The sequence below is a fragment of the Phasianus colchicus genome, chromosome 17 (assembly GCF_987193195.1).
Source record: "Phasianus colchicus chromosome 17, bPhaCol1.hap1.1, whole genome shotgun sequence".
Classification (NCBI taxonomy): domain Eukaryota; kingdom Metazoa; phylum Chordata; class Aves; order Galliformes; family Phasianidae; genus Phasianus; species Phasianus colchicus.
The window spans coordinates 231,153-248,820 of record NC_143452.1 but is presented as its reverse complement, the minus strand read 5'-3'; the positions used below and the strand labels follow the sequence as shown (position 1 = coordinate 248,820).

Genomic DNA, 17,668 nt, shown 5'->3' with positions numbered 1-17,668 from the left:
TTAGTGGCACACACTAATCATAATAATAAAAAAGGAAGAATATAAACAGTAAGTAAATTTTATTGAGCACCTTCCCACGGATAGGATTTGCACAACTTGTAGGAAAATCCATTCAGCATCCACTGATAATGTAGGAAAGTGTGGTGCCCAGTCTCTGAAGGAGAGTAAGATTCACTTGTTACTGTTTCTGTGTCTTAAAAAAAGAGCAATTTAATTACACTATTTTTTTGCTGGGGCTTTCTCACTGAGATTTGGAAGGAGCCACGAGTCATTTCTTCCCCCAATCTGACTTGCAGAACATTCTCTTTTTTCACAAGGGTTGAGAGAAGTCATTTTCCCATGAATGAGCAGAGCAAAGAAATAGAAACTAAGAGCCCCAGGAGCAAATCAGGTTAACAAAGGTATCCAGTCCCGGGAGAGCTGACTGGGATATTCTGGTTCCAGTTTGACCTTCCCAGCCCTGCACTTCAGAAACACATTTTCCATGGGGCAGAAAGTGGCATGTGACACTCTTGGTGGGACCCAAAGGAAGTAATCTCTCTGCAAAAGAACAGGCTCAGTGTCTCTTGCCGGCATCTTCATTCAAAGAAACCCCGCTTCAGTTGAAAGACACAAGAGAAGCACAATGCTTCCTGCAACGTGTGTTCTAGCTTTCTGTGAGTGTCACTGGTTGTATAGACTCCCAGTGGAGGTCACGGTGTGCTCAGAGACTCCACAGAGGATTACACAACCATTTATCTTGCACATTTGGCTGGTTGCATAGAGTAAGGCTACAACGAGTGAGTATTATGTGGTGGGTGGATGGAGAATTTGGATACATCCCTGAGCCCTAATCCATCTCCCAGGGCTCTTCCTTAGCCCCACAGAACAAAACCCATCCCTGTATAGAGATAGGGTATGGAACTGGCTTCAGGCTCATCACATGGCAGTGGGAAACTGGGCCTTACCTGTCCATCTGGCAGCATCTTTGTCTCTGCAGGTGCCCCCACAGTTTCCATCTTCCTGCAGCCGCCTTGGATAATCCCACTGGGAGGCTCTACCACTATCTGCTGCAGGTGTCTTTGCCATGGTGGGAACGTAGTACTGTACAAGGATGGGTACCAGCTCTGTACCCTGGAGCTAAATGGTAGCATGGCTGAGTTCTCCATCTCTAAGGCCACCCAAATGGACAGAGGTTAGCTGCCAATATGTGGATGGAGGCAATGGGACTGTGCTGACTCGCATGACACCATGGAGGTCAGAGTGGAAGATAAGGGGGATGTGCTGTGGTTGTTCCAAAACCCTTCAAGTTGGGCAGACTGGGGCACAAACAGCCACTTCCCCATCCACATAATGGGCAAAATTTTTCCCTTTTCCTGGCTTGGAATGGTAGAGATGATCATCACCTCTGCCTGAGACAGGTGGTGGAGTTATGGAAACCCAGTGGCTCCTGGGTCACTATGTCAAAGTCCTGCAAAACTTCTCATCTCCTCTCCCCACACAGTCTGTCTTCCCAAGCGTGTTCTCTCTGTCCTGCCTGGTCATGAGGTGGCTGCAGGAGCTGACACTATGCTCCATTGCACCATCAAACACTCCAAAGCTGCTTTGAATACCTGGAGGGCCAGGCAACTGCCTTCAAAATTTCAGTGGAATACACAGATTTCTACCTCTCCTGGGTGGATCACAGCAAGGGGGGGCTGCTACAGCTGCCAGTGCTACACTGAGGGAATTCCAATCAACTGGTCTGGAGTCAGCAATACACTGGAACTGGTGGTGAAAGGTGAGAGAACCCCTCTTCAGCCACATCCTGTGGAACTAGAAACAAGGAGGTAGAGGAACAAAGCGGGTGTAACAGGGGCATAAGTAGAAGATTACAGCTTCCTTCAGATGTCTTTGAGTCTTGTCAGCTCCTCTGAGTTGCTATACGTAATCTATTGACATAATGTTTCTGGCATACTGTTTGCATGGTGAATGTCAGGGAAAGCATTCAGTGCTGAGCTGGAGGGGCTGCCTGGTCTCATCCAGCTCTGAGAGTTGTTACCTGTGCCTGTGCCCAGAATCACTGCTCCCTTGCCCCTCCATCTCTGTGACTCGTCAGGAAGGTGCCATTCTGGGGACATCAGACACAGTCCACTGCATGTGTCAGTGCCATCAGACAGTCATGTTGCTGTACAAGTCTAGGAATGTCAGCATCCAGCAGAGAGCCTGGCCAGTCAGGGGCATGGCAACATTCACCATCATTCAGGTAGCCTGAGAAGATAGGGGAGCCTATGCCTGCCATTATGGGAATGAATCTGACCCCAGTAGCCTTTCACAACTCAGCCCCTTTGCAGAGCTGCTGGTGAGAGCATGAAATACAGCTGTGACCCCATGCTGGGTTTGGGGACCTGCAGGCACACCAAGGGCTGTCCTCAGTCCCTGAGCTGCTGGAAAAACTTGGACTTTGGGCTGGGGGCTTCCCCCAATAACATGCAGAGGATGTTCTGCCCCAGAGCAGCTTGGGGTGAGGATGAGGAAGTGGTTGCAGATGTCCTGTCCCTTTCCAAGTGCCTCACTTGTCCCCTCCTGACAGATCACAAACTGGTCAGGCCCAGCCTGTCCCTGAAGCCTCTAGGCTGTGTCCAGCTGGGGACCAGTGTAACACTGTGGTGCACCAGTGGAGTCCAGAGAGCCCAGTTTTACTTCTGGAAGAACTGGGAGATTGTAGGTGTTATAGAGCAAGAAAGCAACGTGGCCACCTTTGTACTACCCCATGTGATGGGGCACAATGCAGGGACCTACGCCTGAAGCTACTGTCCCTGGTCACAGCAGTACATCTCATCACAGCCCAGCAGCAGTGTCTGGCTGATAGCTGTAGGTGAAGTCCAGCTCTATGTTCCCATTAACCTCTTCATCCTCAGTGCCAGGACAGACTGGGTTGGGTGACAAGTCAGAGACTGTGGGTAGGGGCATTTCCTCAGGAGCAGGGATGTGGGAAGTAGGGGCAGACAGAAGCCCTTGGGGGTCCTCTTTGTTCCCTGTAAACCTATTCCTCATTAGCCCAGGACTCCCCAGCATGCTCCTTTATCCACAAGTCTGCTTGCCCTGGGAGCTCCTTGTGTCTCCCCTTTGTTCCCTTGGGTGACCTGTTGCACCCATGGGAGTCCTTTGCTCTGGGAACCCCCTGGGCCCCCCAGTTCCTCCTAGAGGTCCCCATTTTTCCCTGGAATTCCAGTGACTGTCCTTTCCATCCCCTGCAATTATACCTGGAGCAACATGATGCACTCCCCTTGGGGTGGAGGTCCTGATCCTGCTGAGTCTGATGGTAGCCGAGGCCGTGAACAGCCAAAGGAACACACCAGGACAGTTGCCATCCCTGGAATGAGACACAGCCCCCCTCTGGACCACCTAGATGGGAGGTCGTGCTGCCATGGCCACCTAGATTGAAGGGCTCAGTCAGTACATGCCCAGCACACAGAGCTCCCAGCATCCTCCTACCTGAAACCAGTAATGGGATATTTCTCCTTAAGTCCTTTATGATGAAATAAATAAACCATCCCTTCCTTTTCCTGCTGCCTCCAGCAGTCACCTTTGTGGGATGTGGCAATGTTCAGGGAGGACTTTGAGCTCTGTATGGCCTAGGCAGTGCTCTGTGCCTTCATTTCCCCCTGTGCAGAGGAGGGATGCTACCTCCCACCCCTACTATGAGCAGTTTGGGTCTGAGCCTGGGAGAGGGAGTGGGGCTGAATAAGTAATCTCCAGCTGCGCTGACTTCCATTGCTCACATTCATTTATTATTTTAAAACACTGACAGAACACATCACACCATGATCTATATATATAAATTTATTTTATGTAGATATAAATTTATATATATAAAACCTTTAAACTTCTATATAGTCAGGACACAAATTTCAGAATAGCTTCACTGGCTACAACAAAAATATTTTTGTTATGAAAACACAAAGGGGATGTGCAAATATAAAAAAAAAATATATATAATAAAAAATAAAAAATAAAAACAAGTGCAAAATGAATGAAAAGTGCAAAAAGTCTTTGTTATCGTATCATGCTCCTTCCACATATTCCCCCTTTTTCCTCCCCCCGAGTAGGAAGAGATGGGTTGCAGGGATGGAGCTAGGCTGTAGCCCTCAGTTATTTTCCTCTCCTATGGATCAAGCAGTCCCTACCCAACAGTTTAAGGAGTGAGGAGGAACAGAAGAGTAGTAGTCGAGTCACATTTGTCTCACGGCTCCCTCTTCTCCTCCAGCTCCTTTCATTGCACTTGAGTCCCCAGATCTGCCTCTGAAGGAGGCAGATGTCCTAAGCCATAGACCCTCCTAGAGAACCTGTTCTCCCATAGGGCAGACATAGTCACCCTCCTCACTGAGCTTCAGGTTGGCTGTTCTCAAAGAAACAGAGACCTCAGCCTCACCCCATCACAATGCTGCTCGTTTCCACAAGGAAGGAGAAGCACCATCTCAAGAGGCTCCAATTGTGCCCGTGTACAGAGTCACCAGTAGACTAGTCACCCCAGAAGATGCCAAAGTGTGTGGTGGAACAACTCATATGGCTAAAGCAGAAAACATGGATGTTGGGAGCACAGACTCTGGGGGGAGAAGGGGGGCAAGGGGGACTTTACTGAAAAGCACATTTGACTTTAAAACCCTTCACTGGCTTAGCAACTTTGGTTGTGGTCACACATCTCAGGAAGACCACAGAGAACCCATGGGCACAGTGCAGCCCATGTCCACTCCAGCTTCTCAGAGACATGGTACTGAATATCCCTGCAAGGAGTTTAGTCTGGTGATAAAGAAAAGAAACTTTGGTTCTTCTGCCTTGGTCCTGGGGCTCCCTGAAAGGGGGCTCCCATGCAATGCTCTGTGGAGACATTGGACTTGCTAAATTTAGAGGTGCAGGCAAACTTTCTTCTTCCTGGATTCCCTCCTGGGACCAGTGACAACTTCTGCTAATGGAGAATCTATTGCTGGAGACCCTGGGCCACCTCCATGGCCTGAGACCACTGCAATTAAACAGTGTCACACCAACAGTGTAGGACATTGTTCTGTGATTTTTCCACACTAGTACCCATAAAAACCTATACACACACACACACAAAATGCTTTGGGCTTGGTTTCCAATTCTAAAGGAATCAAAAAAAGCTTATAAACTTTAACAGCAAATAGCCCTTAACAATCTGCAGACTCCGTGAGTCTCTCTTTCAAGATTTGTACCCGGAGGGCTGAGAGGAGTCAGCCTAGGAGGCCCATGGACTAATGCTCAAGATAGCAGACAAGTGAGTGATAGAGACCATCACTCCACATGTCACCTTTCCTGTGGCACTGGTTTTCCTGGCAGCTGCTCCCAGGCAGAGTACCAGCCCAGCAGGGACCTTGGATCAAGCTTGCCACCAGACTTTACAGGGAGGTCAAAAGAACCCAGGAGAGGATTACCCCATGGGCACAGCTTCCTGCTGATGCCAAAGGCTGGCAAAGTCTGGAGCACACACCTCTACCTGTTTTGCTGTTGCCCAGGCAGAATACAGCTTGATTACACCCAACAGCAGAGTAGTTCTTCTTCAGGTATCTTCTGAACTCACCAGCACCTCTACTCTGCAAAGCAGCCCTGTGTTAAACAAGGCTGTCCATTCACACTGGTTTCAGATCTGACATTCCTCTCTTAGCACCCAGGACCGATGTTTACTCGCTTCCCCATGAGGAGGAGTGACTTAGCATAAGTTAGTAGATGAGAACAGGATTCTTTCCTAAGTTGCTCCCCTATAAGCTCAATAACCAAGTGCTGCATGTGGGTAACAAGAGCTGAACAGGAGCCATTCCATCCCAGACCACACCTGATGATGTCTCAATGTGGTCTGCATGAAGACTCTCACAGCTAAAGGTCCTGGGACCGCTCTTCCTCTTTCCAAACACAGGATGGCCCAGAAAAGCTTCCTATTAGCTAAAGAGACCAATTTCAGGACCTTTACTGCAAATCAAGAGTGACTCAAGGAGTCACTGTGGGACACAGGTGTCCCCTCCCACTCACCATCTCTCCACAGCAGACCACGGTGCAGTTCTTGAACAGATGACAGAGCTGTCTAGGTCAAACCCAAGCACTGACAAAATAAATAAATACATGGACTAGCTGCATGAAGAGCAGGCAGCAGACATTTCAACAGCAGGTCAAATGCAACCTCAAATATTCAGTAACAAAGAATCAAAATGCTACATTTCCATGGGAAGCCTAGAACACATTGACTCAGGTGTGACAGTGGCTCCCAACACAGTTCTGCTCCACTTCTGCTGGTGCACTTGCTATAACTTGATATATGTTGTATAATTAAAGAATATCCCGGGAGTGGGATTGTGGAACTCAGTGACAACTCGATATGAGTTAGCAGCTAAGTCCAACTTTAATCAGTTAACACAACAATATATACACCAACAAGTACCCTTGGCTGTGGAGAGACTGACTGAGGGATGGTTGCAAGACAAGGGCCACGATGTGATTAAGTTGGTGAAACAGTAACAATCAAGACGTGATCCAGGGCAAGGACACTGTGCCTTTGTCTTGAAAGAAGAAACAGAAACAGGATGTCATGAGGCTGGGAGTTTGTAGATATAGGGAGTAGAAACCGCAAAGCTAGCTGCGAAGGCCGATTCTCACAGTTGAGGAACTTCCAATCATGAGCCTTGCTTTTGCAATATGTATGAGCTAATTATCTCATGTATAAATAACCACATTGTACTTAATAAAGTTGAGACCTGTTGATCATGATAGCATGAGACTTGTCTCCCGTGGTCCTTTCTCCGACAAATGGTGACCCCGACGTGATACTCTCCGGACACCACGCTAAGAGAGGGGGACTACGTTGGGTTTGGGTCCTGCAGCTAGACGGACGGTGACAGAGAAAAAATTTTTGTAGAACTCCGCACCCCGAGCGACCACAGCGGTGGGACTCGGCCGATACGTGCTGCCGAAGCTTGGAGGTCTGCTACGGTACCGACGTGAGTATGGACAGGCAAGCAGCATATGAATTATTTACCGTCTTCTTGAGGAAGCGGCAGTTTAAGGGAATAGATTTAGAAAAGGATCTCCCTGTATTGTTAAGTCATGCAGTTTCTTATGGGTTTTTTACGAACCCCCATTCAGTACATACTTTGGAAGAGTGGAGACGTTATGGGGATAAGTTGTGGGAGTTAGTCTTGGAGGAAGATAAGCCAGCAAAAAAGATGAGTAAGTTGTGGAAGGCTGTGCATAACGAGTTATTGATGTCTCAAGCTGAAAGGAGGGCAGCGCAGGGTGCTCAGGCAGCGCAGCAGCAAAACAATGAGTATGGTCTCGGTCACTACGCCCCCCCTCCTCCTTCCTCCACGGTGCTAACTATACCACCATCCGCACCTGGGCCCTCGGCACCCCCAGACGAGCCCACGGACGCTGGCAGTTCCGTGTCCGCCACGGGTGGGGAACCTTCTGATCCCGTCCCGGGGGCTGAGTCAGACCTCGCAGAGGCTATAGTTCGGGGAAGGCAGGAGGTGTGGTCCATGTTAGCCAAACAGGGAATGGAGGAAGGCGATGCCGACCTCTTACAGGCGGCAATGGAGCAGCTACCGTTCCCGGGGGTGTATGCACCTTTGCCACAAGGAGGAATGCAGGCTGAGATTCGGAATCTGGACTGGGAGATGTTGTCTCAGTTGCAAGCCACAGTGGGGTCCTACGGAGTGACTAGTGAGCCAGTTAAACAAATGCTAGACTACATCTTTAGTGCAAATACTCTCCTGCCTGCAGATATTAAGGCGGTAGCTAGACTAATATATACCCCCCATCAGCTGCTCTTGTTTAACGCCCACTGGCAGCATGAGGCTACAATATCCGCCACAGTGCAAAGGGGTCCTGGGGATCCGCTAGCAGGGGTCACAGTGGATCATTTGATGGGTCTTGGTCAATGGGTACGGGCGGAGGCGCAGGCCCTGATATTTGTCGGGAAAGTATGGATACAGCCAGGAGAGCCATGAATAAGATAAAAGCCCCTGGAGGTACGCCTATGTATATGGGCATAAAACAAAGGCGGGATGAGCCGTTAGGTGACTTTGTGGACAAGATTATGGAGGCCATAAAAAGGGCTAATGTGTCCGAGCACATGCAGGGAGCTTTGCTTAGACAATGTGTATTGCAGAATGGTAATTCTTCAACCCGATCCCTTGTTAGCACTATGCCGGGGGATTGGACGCTTCCAGACCTGTTAGAGAAGGCTGCTTCTATCCCGACGGGATCACAAGCCCTTTTAGTCAAAGAGCAGGCAAGGGTTTTCAGGATCAGTCACAATCAGCACACTCACAGGTGTTAGCAGCCCTTGCGCCCCTCCAAGCGGCAGCCACGGCAGTCCCTCTCTCCTCCGACAATTCCCGCATGAAGTGCTTTCGCTGTGGAGGTACGGGACACGTTCATCGTGAGTGCCGAGCGACTGGGATTTGGTGTGGCAAGTGTCAGTCAAACACGCATAACGCCACTGCCTGCCGTCGGAAGTCGGGAAACGGGAGGAGCAGCGCGAGCAGCGGCCGTGCCCGGACACAAATGGCCGCTGCAGCATCGACAACTCCCACCAACAGCAACTTCAACCAGCCACCAGAGGGAGTCTCGGCTTGGACCTGGCAGCCTCAGTAGATGTTACTATCCTGACAAGTCAGCCCCATCGAGTGCCCACTGGGGTATTTGGTCCTGTCGTCATCCAGGGCCGAGAAACAGGAGGACTTTCGTTAGGAAGGTCATCTGCAAGCATGATGGGGTTATTCGTATTACCTGGGGTGATTGATGCTGATTTCCAAGGAGAAATTGTGATAATGGTATATACTCTATACCCTCCGATAAAGATACAGAAAGGTCAACGACTGACTCAGCTCGTTCCGCTACCACAGTTATCAAAAGGACTAACGCCGGTGAGCTGTCTGCCAAGGGTCCAAGGAAGTTTCGGCTCTACTGGAGGATTAACCCTTCTCACTATCGATCTCGCATCCCGTCCCAGAAAGTCGTGTAAAATATCCTACAAGGATCATAACATTACGTTGATGGGACTGCTAGACACAGGCCCGGAGTGGATTCCTGCACGTTGGACTAAACCAGCCACAGCACCACAAGCTGGAGAGCATCAGGAACCTACCACTGCATTTGGAGCTACTGGTCCGACTGCACCGGGAATTCCTGCGCCACATCCTTGGGCCAAGATCGGTGAACGTTCAGATGCCTGAGCAAGGAATAATACTACTTGAAGCTCTTGCAGAGTACCATAATCTGGGTTCAAATCATCATTGCTGTCGGAACTGTGGTGCTGCTTGGGGTTGTGGGGCATGGGTTTTGTTAAATTACGGGGGCTGTAACAGAATCAGCTGGGTACATCAGACACAGTTACGGGCTTTATGGTGTGGTGGTTGTGAAGCGCGTTGGCAAGGAGACACCCCCGTGCGAGCTTTAGAGCACTATACGGGGGAGCCCCTATTCTCTGCATTAAGAATTTTTGAAAGTGCGGAGCAGCGGGCCCTCGCCCACCTCCGCTGGGAGCTCACCCACCTGGTTGCAAGGGACCAGGCCCTTTATCAGTCACACATTATAGAGACGCAGTACGGTCAGCCTACACGGCACCCTACGGCAGCAGTTAAAAATGTGGGCCGTGGTCATGCTGCTGGGCGTCACAATGCAACTTGTATATATGATCTGGGTACCCCCACAGCCTAAGCAGAACATTTGGGTTACAATAGCTAACAAGACAGGGCAAGAAGCCTTCTGCCTAGCGCTTCCGTCCCCTGGTAACCCTTTCTCCACCTGTCTGGTAGGTCTACCCGTGGATAACCCCCCATACCCGAATGCAACTTCCAGCTTCAAGCTATCAAATCAATCAACTCAATCATATGCAGATACCTGGGATCAGGTGGTGCCCTATTTTCCAACTGCTAATCTAGAGCCCCAGGAACTAGAGATACTGGGCACAGTGAAAGCTGACTGGTGTGTCTACTTTAATTGGACAAGTGTATACCGTGCCAGTCCAGGCAAATCGGGCGCCAATTATTCATACCCAATCACTGTTAATGCCAGCCATCCTGTATACCAAAACGCAACGGCATGATGTAATTACACGAACCCAAAGGGATCTCTATCATCCAACACTCCTATCTCACTGCCTCATGGGATATTTCTTATTTGTGGGGACAGCGCTTGGTCTGGAATTCCCTCAAAGTTGGTGGGAGGACCATGTACTTTAGGTCGTCTAACCTTACTAACTCCAAATACCTCTATGATCCTACAATTACATAGAGAACACCGTAGACTAAGGCGGGCAATTCATGCATTCACACCAGAATGCAAAGACAATGTGGATTTTTGGTCTGTATCAGAACGGGTTTTTGCCTCTCTCCTTGCCCCCGATGTTGCCGCTGCAAAGGCCCTAGCAGATCTGAATAAGCTAGGATGCTGGTTGGCTAAACAAACTAATGCAACATCACGAGCATTGTCAGACCTGCTAGTGGACGTTGACTCAATCCGCCATGCCACCCTTCAAAATCGAGCGGCCATAGACTTTCTGTTGCTAGCACAAGGGCATGGATGTGAAGAGTTTGATGGTATGTGCTGCATGAATCTCTCCGACCATTCCCGTTCCATTCACGCACAGCTACAAATCATGCAGACCCTGACAACCCACCTTCAAGAGCATACAGGATTCGGACTTGACGACTGGTTGAAGGGGTGGGGTCTGAGGCCGTGGCTAACATCCCTGCTGCAATACTTAATAACTATTGGGCTTGTAATATTAATACTACTGCTTGTTTTACCGTGCCTTTTTCGCTGCCTGCAAAAGGCACTTGCAAATCTTGTTGAAGCAAAATGGAGTGCCTCTTTCCTGATCCAAAAAGAAAACGGGGGAAGTGTGGAGAGACTGACTGAGGGATGGTTGCAAGACAAGGGTCACGATGTGATTAAGTTGGTGAAAAAGTAACAATCAAGACGTGATCCAAGGCAAGGAGACTGTGCCTTTGCCTTGAAAGAAGAAACAGAAACAGGATGTCATGAGGCATGTCCAACTTTAATCAGTTAACACAACAATATATACACCAACAAGTACCCTTGGCCGCGTATGATTGGTTATACAAGTCCGCGCATAACCTCTCACCGCGCATATCCAGTCACTGGGCGAAAGCTGTCACCATGACAACACGGAACCTGTCACCATGACAATGCGGAATTCCCCCAGAGCCACCTAATTTTTCCTGCCAAACTCCTCATTGGACACAACTCAGCAACCACTTGTTTATCGTAAATCCTCACAAACTCACCATGTCCCCAACATTCCCGAGATGGCCCCGTTCCCCAAGCCACCTCTCCACAGTTCCCCCTTTTTCTTTTTGCTCTACAAATACTGAAGGAACAAACTTGTGCATAGTTTTTGTAACTAATTTAACAACAATGTTAAAGCCAACAAGCATCAAAACAGCAATTAGAACCCAATGCAGCCCTTCTAAAAGCAGGCTTTGTACCCATCCTGAAATTCCCAACTTCGTGAAAAAATCATCTAATGGGTTATGATTTTGTGTGATAGCTTTGGTATGATTACATAACCACTGAAACTTCTTATGAATAGACTCACTATGGTCTGACAGGTTAAAGCAGCACATGCCATCAAAGTCTTCACACCCATGTCCTTGAGCAAGAAGCAAAAAGTCAATAGCCACTTGGTTCTGAAGCACGGCATGGCGGAGGCTTGACTGATTCCATCATTATATCAGTGAGGACAGCTGTAGTCACATTAGCTTGCCCAGCAAGCGAGTTTCTCTATTTGCTTCCGAGCATTCCCAGCAGCAAGTCCAGGCCATAGGAGTGATGCAAAAACCTTAGCAGAGAGGGACCATAGCTCAATCTGGTCATTACAATCTGGAGCAAGCGAGTGTTTCAGTCGACCCAGCGAACGCCTTTGCCGTGATGGTGTATGGGAGAGGCTGGTGATTAAATCTGCTATGGCCTATGGTTCCTGCTGTGGAACTAGAAGTGTTAACCGCCCAAAATAACATGGCCCACCCCAAGCATTTGCAGGTATGCCATTCCATGCACGGTCCCCACAAACCAAAAACAAGTCAGGTGGTATGGCTTTTGCGGTGTCATTATTCCATAATAAAGAGATATTCTGTGGCTCAGTCATTATAGATGCCCCATATGGGGTATTACAGTCAGAACCCCATGGCAGACCAGAATTGTTGCCCCAGCCACACCAGCACCCCTCCCCATACAAATTAGTGTAGTTGAACATAACCAGGGTTACGTCCGTACCACTTGGATTTCAACTAGGCACTATGAATGGTATACTATCAGTACCGTTTGCCCATGCTGCTAGTTGTAATGCATTCTTGAGACTATCGATTCTAGCGTCCCCAAAAACAAAACAAGCTGACTGGTTAATTTCACCAACGCCCTTTGAACCTAGTAAATTCAGTTCCTGTGGGTCAAATCTCAACGTAATGTTTAGCGAAGAGTTAAGGCAAGCAGAGAAGTTGCTAAGAGGAAGAGACTGGTTACAATCGTTTGATACATACCCCTTAAATTCTGTAGACAGTTCTGATACATTTAAAATAGGCAGCGGGATCAGGCAAGTTTGGAAGGGGCTACTTACTGATTGTAGACTAAGACAGAAATCAGGTTGGTTAACAGATTCAGCCCACATTACCCATATGTTCGGACGAGGCTCGATCTTGTGAAGGACTGTGCTTGTCTGATTTATCAGTAACAGGCTGGTGAGGGTGAGTCCAACGAGCAGGGACCCACAATGGACCTGTGGGGGATTCAACACAAAGATAACCCCTTCCTTGGTAAAGTACATGCGTGGGCCTGTCCTTTGAACCTTTTTGGGTGCTATTTTAAGGCCTGCCTTTTGCAACTCTGCTTCCATCCACTGGAGATACTGATCAGTGATTGGCTGCTGAGTGGCTACCAATATGTCATCCATATAGTGCATGATGATGGCCTGATCCCAAGCTTTTTGTATTGGTTTTAGAGCAGCATGCACATAGGTTTGAAATATCGTTGGGCTATTTTTCATACCTTGCGGGAGGATCATCCAGTGATACCTTTCCGCTGGTGCTTCTCTATTTTTGGAAGGGACTATGAATGCGAATCGCTCACAGTCATCAGGGTGGAGTGGGATTGTAAAGAAACAGTCCTTCAGGTCTATTGCCAACATATGCCATTGTTCAGGTATCATGGTGATACCTGAAAAATGGTACAGGTGGTACAGGAACAATTACGGTGATGGTAATCCTGGTTGCAAGGCCCCCATAGAATGCATTACCTCATTAACTTTTCGCAAATCATGGAGAAGTCTCCATTTTCCAGATTTCTTTTTTATAACAAAAATCGGGGTGTTCCACGGACTCGTGGAGTGGACTATATGTCCTGCCTCCAACTGTTCCTGGACCAGGTTTTTAGCCTCAACCAGCTTCTCCTTCCTAAGCAGCCACTGATCTACCCAGACAGGCTGATCAGTCTTCCATTGCAATTTCAAGGGTTGAGGCGTTAGTTCAGGGGCTGCCCCCGAAAAACCACTGAGGGTGATACCAATCTAAATTGCAGTTGCGACATTGCGTCCCATCCTATTAAGGCCAGTACCCCAGGTGGCAGTGGGAGAATCACGGGTTGTATCTTGGCCTTTTGACCATCTATTACAACTGTAATGACCTCAGTGCTTTTCAGGCCATGCTGTTGCCCACCTATCCCTGTTATAGCTCCCTCTATAGGTACAGCTGGCCAAGATGGCCGGGTATCAAAGTTGAGAATAGTAACATCTGCCCCTGAATTGAGTAAGGCCGTAATGGTGGCTTTGTCTTTCCACCCCTCCAAATCTAAAATTAATTTAACCCTCACTTTTGCCTTTGCTCCAAGCCTAAGGATAACATTGCTATTTTTCCTGTACTTCCAAAACACTGATTTCCCCGATTCTGGTCTTCTGGTCCAGACCATTTTTGTGACAAAGGAACCAATTGAGCCAATCGTGAGCTTTGCAGTATGTAGATGGGTGTATTAATTGCTTGACATACCACTATTATTGTGCCAGTGTAATCGGCATCTATTACCCCAGGTATAATGAGTATCCCTTGCATGAAGGTAGAGGACCGCCCTATCAAAAGTGCCCCATATTGTTTCCCGTTGATAAAAATAGGTCCCTTGCTAGCTGTTGGGATTTTAGCCGGATCCTTATCCACTAGAGTGACTCCTACTGCGGTAACCACATCTGCTCCCAGACTCCCCCTTGTGGCTGGTTGTAAGCCGCCTGCGCCTGCATTTGTGTCTTCATGCTTAAGCGCGAGGCGCTCTTTTTCCAGTTTCCCGAACCCTTTCTGCAGGCTCTCGTTGCGTGTGAACTGTTGCGACACTTGTCGCACCAAACCTTCTCTCTACACTCCCATCTTAAGGGCCCTTCTACTCCGCTGGCCCCAGGCCTGCCGCCACCGCTCCCCGGGTCCTCCAGGCCCAAGAGGCAGAGGTTCCAAGTTTTCCGTCTTCTGACGCTTAGGGACTCGGCCTCTGTCGCCCTCCGCTCCGTAGAACCTCGCCGAGCTGCCCCCACCTGCCGCCATTTTGTCCATCTTGCCCCCCTCTGCTGCTGCCCTCTGCGCTCTGCGGGCCCCGCCACCGTCACCACGACATGGCGCCCAGCTCCGCCGCGCTGCCTCCGGTATTACCAGGAAGGCTCTGCTAGATAGTTTTCCTACCACCCCCCGATCTCCTTCCAATACTGCATTACACACGACAGCCGACCATTCTCCCCCCAGCAGGCAAAAATGGACTTCCCTCTGCCCCTTAACCCTTTGCCTCTGGTTTCCTGATGGCTTTTTGTCATTCGAGGACGACGAGGTGTCCGAAGATTCTCCGGTATCAGGATCCTGAATAGCCGCCTGACCCCATATCCATGGGCGGCAAGCCTCCGTCTCTGTAGAGGGTGGGGGAAGGTCCTCCGCCTTTGGCGCCGGCAAGGGCAGCGGTGGAGCAGATGGCGCCGCACCCGCCCCTGCCCCCGCCGCCACTTGCGCAGTGCCTGGATGGCAGACCGGGACCTCCAGAATTGTGGGTGGCAGTGACAGGTTGAACAACGACCTGGGACCCACCCCAAATAGGGCTTCCGTGGTCTCAGGAGGCTCCTCCGGCTCCAAGGCTTGCAATACATTTTTGGCGGTTGAGCGTTCTATATGATACTTCTTCAAACAATTAATCACATCCCGCCACAGACCCTGTAATTTCTTAGCCCACTTTTGTCCATCTATAACTGCATCTCAGATCGTATCGCCATAATCCCGCCACTCTTTGACTTCAAAGAGGGCAGTAGACAAGTCATTAAAATGCCCTTTTGCCCGGCCCGTTGCTATCAGAGTCGACAGGGCTTTGGCACGGGGCTTTACCCCCCACTTCTCTAAGAAGCTATATAACTGCGACTGGGCTACCTCCTGCTCCATGTCTTCTCCCCTCGGCTTTGGCACGCACTACCCGGCCGATTCTTCTCTGCGGCTTTGGTAGCTGCCCGGCCGACGTCCTTTCCCCCCGCAGACAACCTCCCGAGGTGCAGCGTTCGCGTACTACTGCACGCACTCGGGTTGCTGTTCAGGCGCCATTTCCGGGAGCGGGATTGTGGAACTCAGTGACGACTCGATATGAGTTAGCAGCTAAGTCCAACTTTAATCAGTTAACACAACAATATATACACCAACAAGTACCCTTGGCCGCATATGATTGGTTATACAAGTCCGCGCATAACCTCTCACCGCGCGTATCCAATCACTGGGCAAAAGCTGTCACCGTGACAACACGGAACCTGTCACCATGACAACGCGGAATTCCCCCAGAGCCACCTAATTTTTCCTGCCAAACTCCTCATTGGACACAACTCAGCAACCACTTGTTTATCGTAAATCCTCACAAACTCACCATGTCCCCAACATTACCGAGGTGGCCCTGTTCCCCAAGCCACCTCTCCACATATCCAAGAACCCTAAAAGCACAGCTGGCACACGTCTGGAGTTTGTCTACAATGTGGCATGGTTTAAGCCTACAGAACCATACATCCACATGCAAAGACTTCCCCCCACACATACCTGTGCATTCACACACACGTGCAAGCACATCCTAGCACAGCCCTGTGTGCACACTCCATCCACGTGCACTCAATTGTGTGCAAACCCATCCCTCTGCACTTCCATGTGCATGAAGACACGAGCACAGCTCCAGCCTTGCACACAGCCCTGTGCCAACACTTGTGCAAAACAGACATTCACCTGCAAACACTTTGTACACAGCCACGTACAATGCACACTGATGTTCAGCACCATCTCTGTATACTCTGTATGCACACATACCTGCACTCACAGCTCTATGACCCAATGACGCTCGCATGACACAGCCAACGTGCAGATGGTGGGAAATGTCAGGAGGAAAGATGCCCCGTTACGCTCCTTAATTCTCCTTTCTTTAATGAAGGCACTGGGGCACAGCTGTAGCCCCATCCTGACATGTGGATTGCTGCAGGATTGGACGCTGCAGGGTTAACCTGGAGCCGCAGTCTGGGGACACTCCTCATGTGCTCTGGAGATGGAAGATGTGTCAGGAGCAAAGAAAAGACTTTCACAGACAGAACAGCAGTGGCTCTCCTGGGCCGGGCAGTGACATGCAGAGCAGTGCCTGCTGCCCTGGGATCTGCAGCAATGGAGAAGGGCTCAGGGTGCAGCACTGCGGCACAGCTCACTGAGGATGCTGGGTTCAGCACCAGAGCCCCGGGTGACCTATGGGGGCCTTTGGACGGTGATGGGGATCCTGTCAGGGACTGTGGGGGTCTGTGAGATCTCAGGGGGGTCACGGTCCTGGACGGGTAAGGGAGGTCCGAGGGAGGAAATATGGAGATTCAGAGGGAGCCGAGTGGGGGACATGGAGTGCTGTTGGGGACTGTGGAGCTCTGTGAGGTCCTGGGCTGGCTGTGGGGGAGATGTACCGGGTCTGAGAAGGTCCTTGAGGGGCTCTGGGGCTCTGTGGGGGGGCTATAGGGGATACAGGGACATGGGCTGGATATGATAACATAGCCAGCAGGAGCAGAATGCTGCTCTGGAGAAGGCAAGATGTGGGCTGCAGGTGGGACACTGGGGTGTGGGGTGGTATGGAGACCTAGGGGGAAGAGGGGCATGTGGGGAGCAGTTTGAGGTAAAAAGGGGGGTGTGGGGCAGTGTTGGAGTGGTTTTATTTCTTCCTGAGAGGGGGCTGGGGATTCTTGTGGCCCAAAGGTGGAGCCCTGAGCCATAACCTCACATGAGTCATACTCCAAGATGACCACATAACCCTGTCTGTTTGTGACCCCATGGCTGCAGGTGACCCAAGTCCTGTGTGAACCATACATCTCAGTTTGGAGAGCTGGGAACTAGCCAAAGGGGCTAGAGGGACATGCATGAATGCTTCTGTAGGGAAATACCTGTCACAAGGTTTGGTGGGCAGGAAGCTTCTGTTTCTCTAAGCGGACAAGAACAGAACAAACTGATCCCACTCAGACTGGGAAAGGAACTGGAGCTTGGCTGCTGTGGGGCAAGGAGGGATACTTGAACCAGGAACGGAGCTGGGATGGACTTCTTGTTGGAATGGTTGTTGTGGCCAAAGTGCAGGACCTGGCATTTTGGCTTGTTGCACCTCATCCCATTGGCTTCAG

At 49.9% G+C, this 17,668-nt stretch overlaps 1 protein-coding gene and 2 pseudogenes across 1 annotated transcript; all 3 read left to right on the top strand.

Moving 5' to 3' along the window:
- Positions 1-541: 541 nt before the first annotated feature.
- Positions 542-3,343, top strand: LOC116244342 (immunoglobulin superfamily member 1-like; annotated as a pseudogene).
- A 3,402-nt stretch (positions 3,344-6,745) lies between these two features.
- LOC149915568 (endogenous retrovirus group K member 21 Gag polyprotein-like) lies at positions 6,746-8,924 on the top strand (annotated as a pseudogene).
- On the top strand, positions 8,799-10,942 carry LOC149915567 (syncytin-2-like). Its single transcript, XM_090152362.1, has 2 exons — positions 8,799-8,894; positions 10,097-10,942. Exons 1-2 carry the CDS (start codon positions 8,799-8,801, stop codon positions 10,940-10,942), a joined length of 942 nt encoding a protein of 313 aa, XP_090008488.1.
- Positions 10,943-17,668: the final 6,726 nt, after the last annotated feature.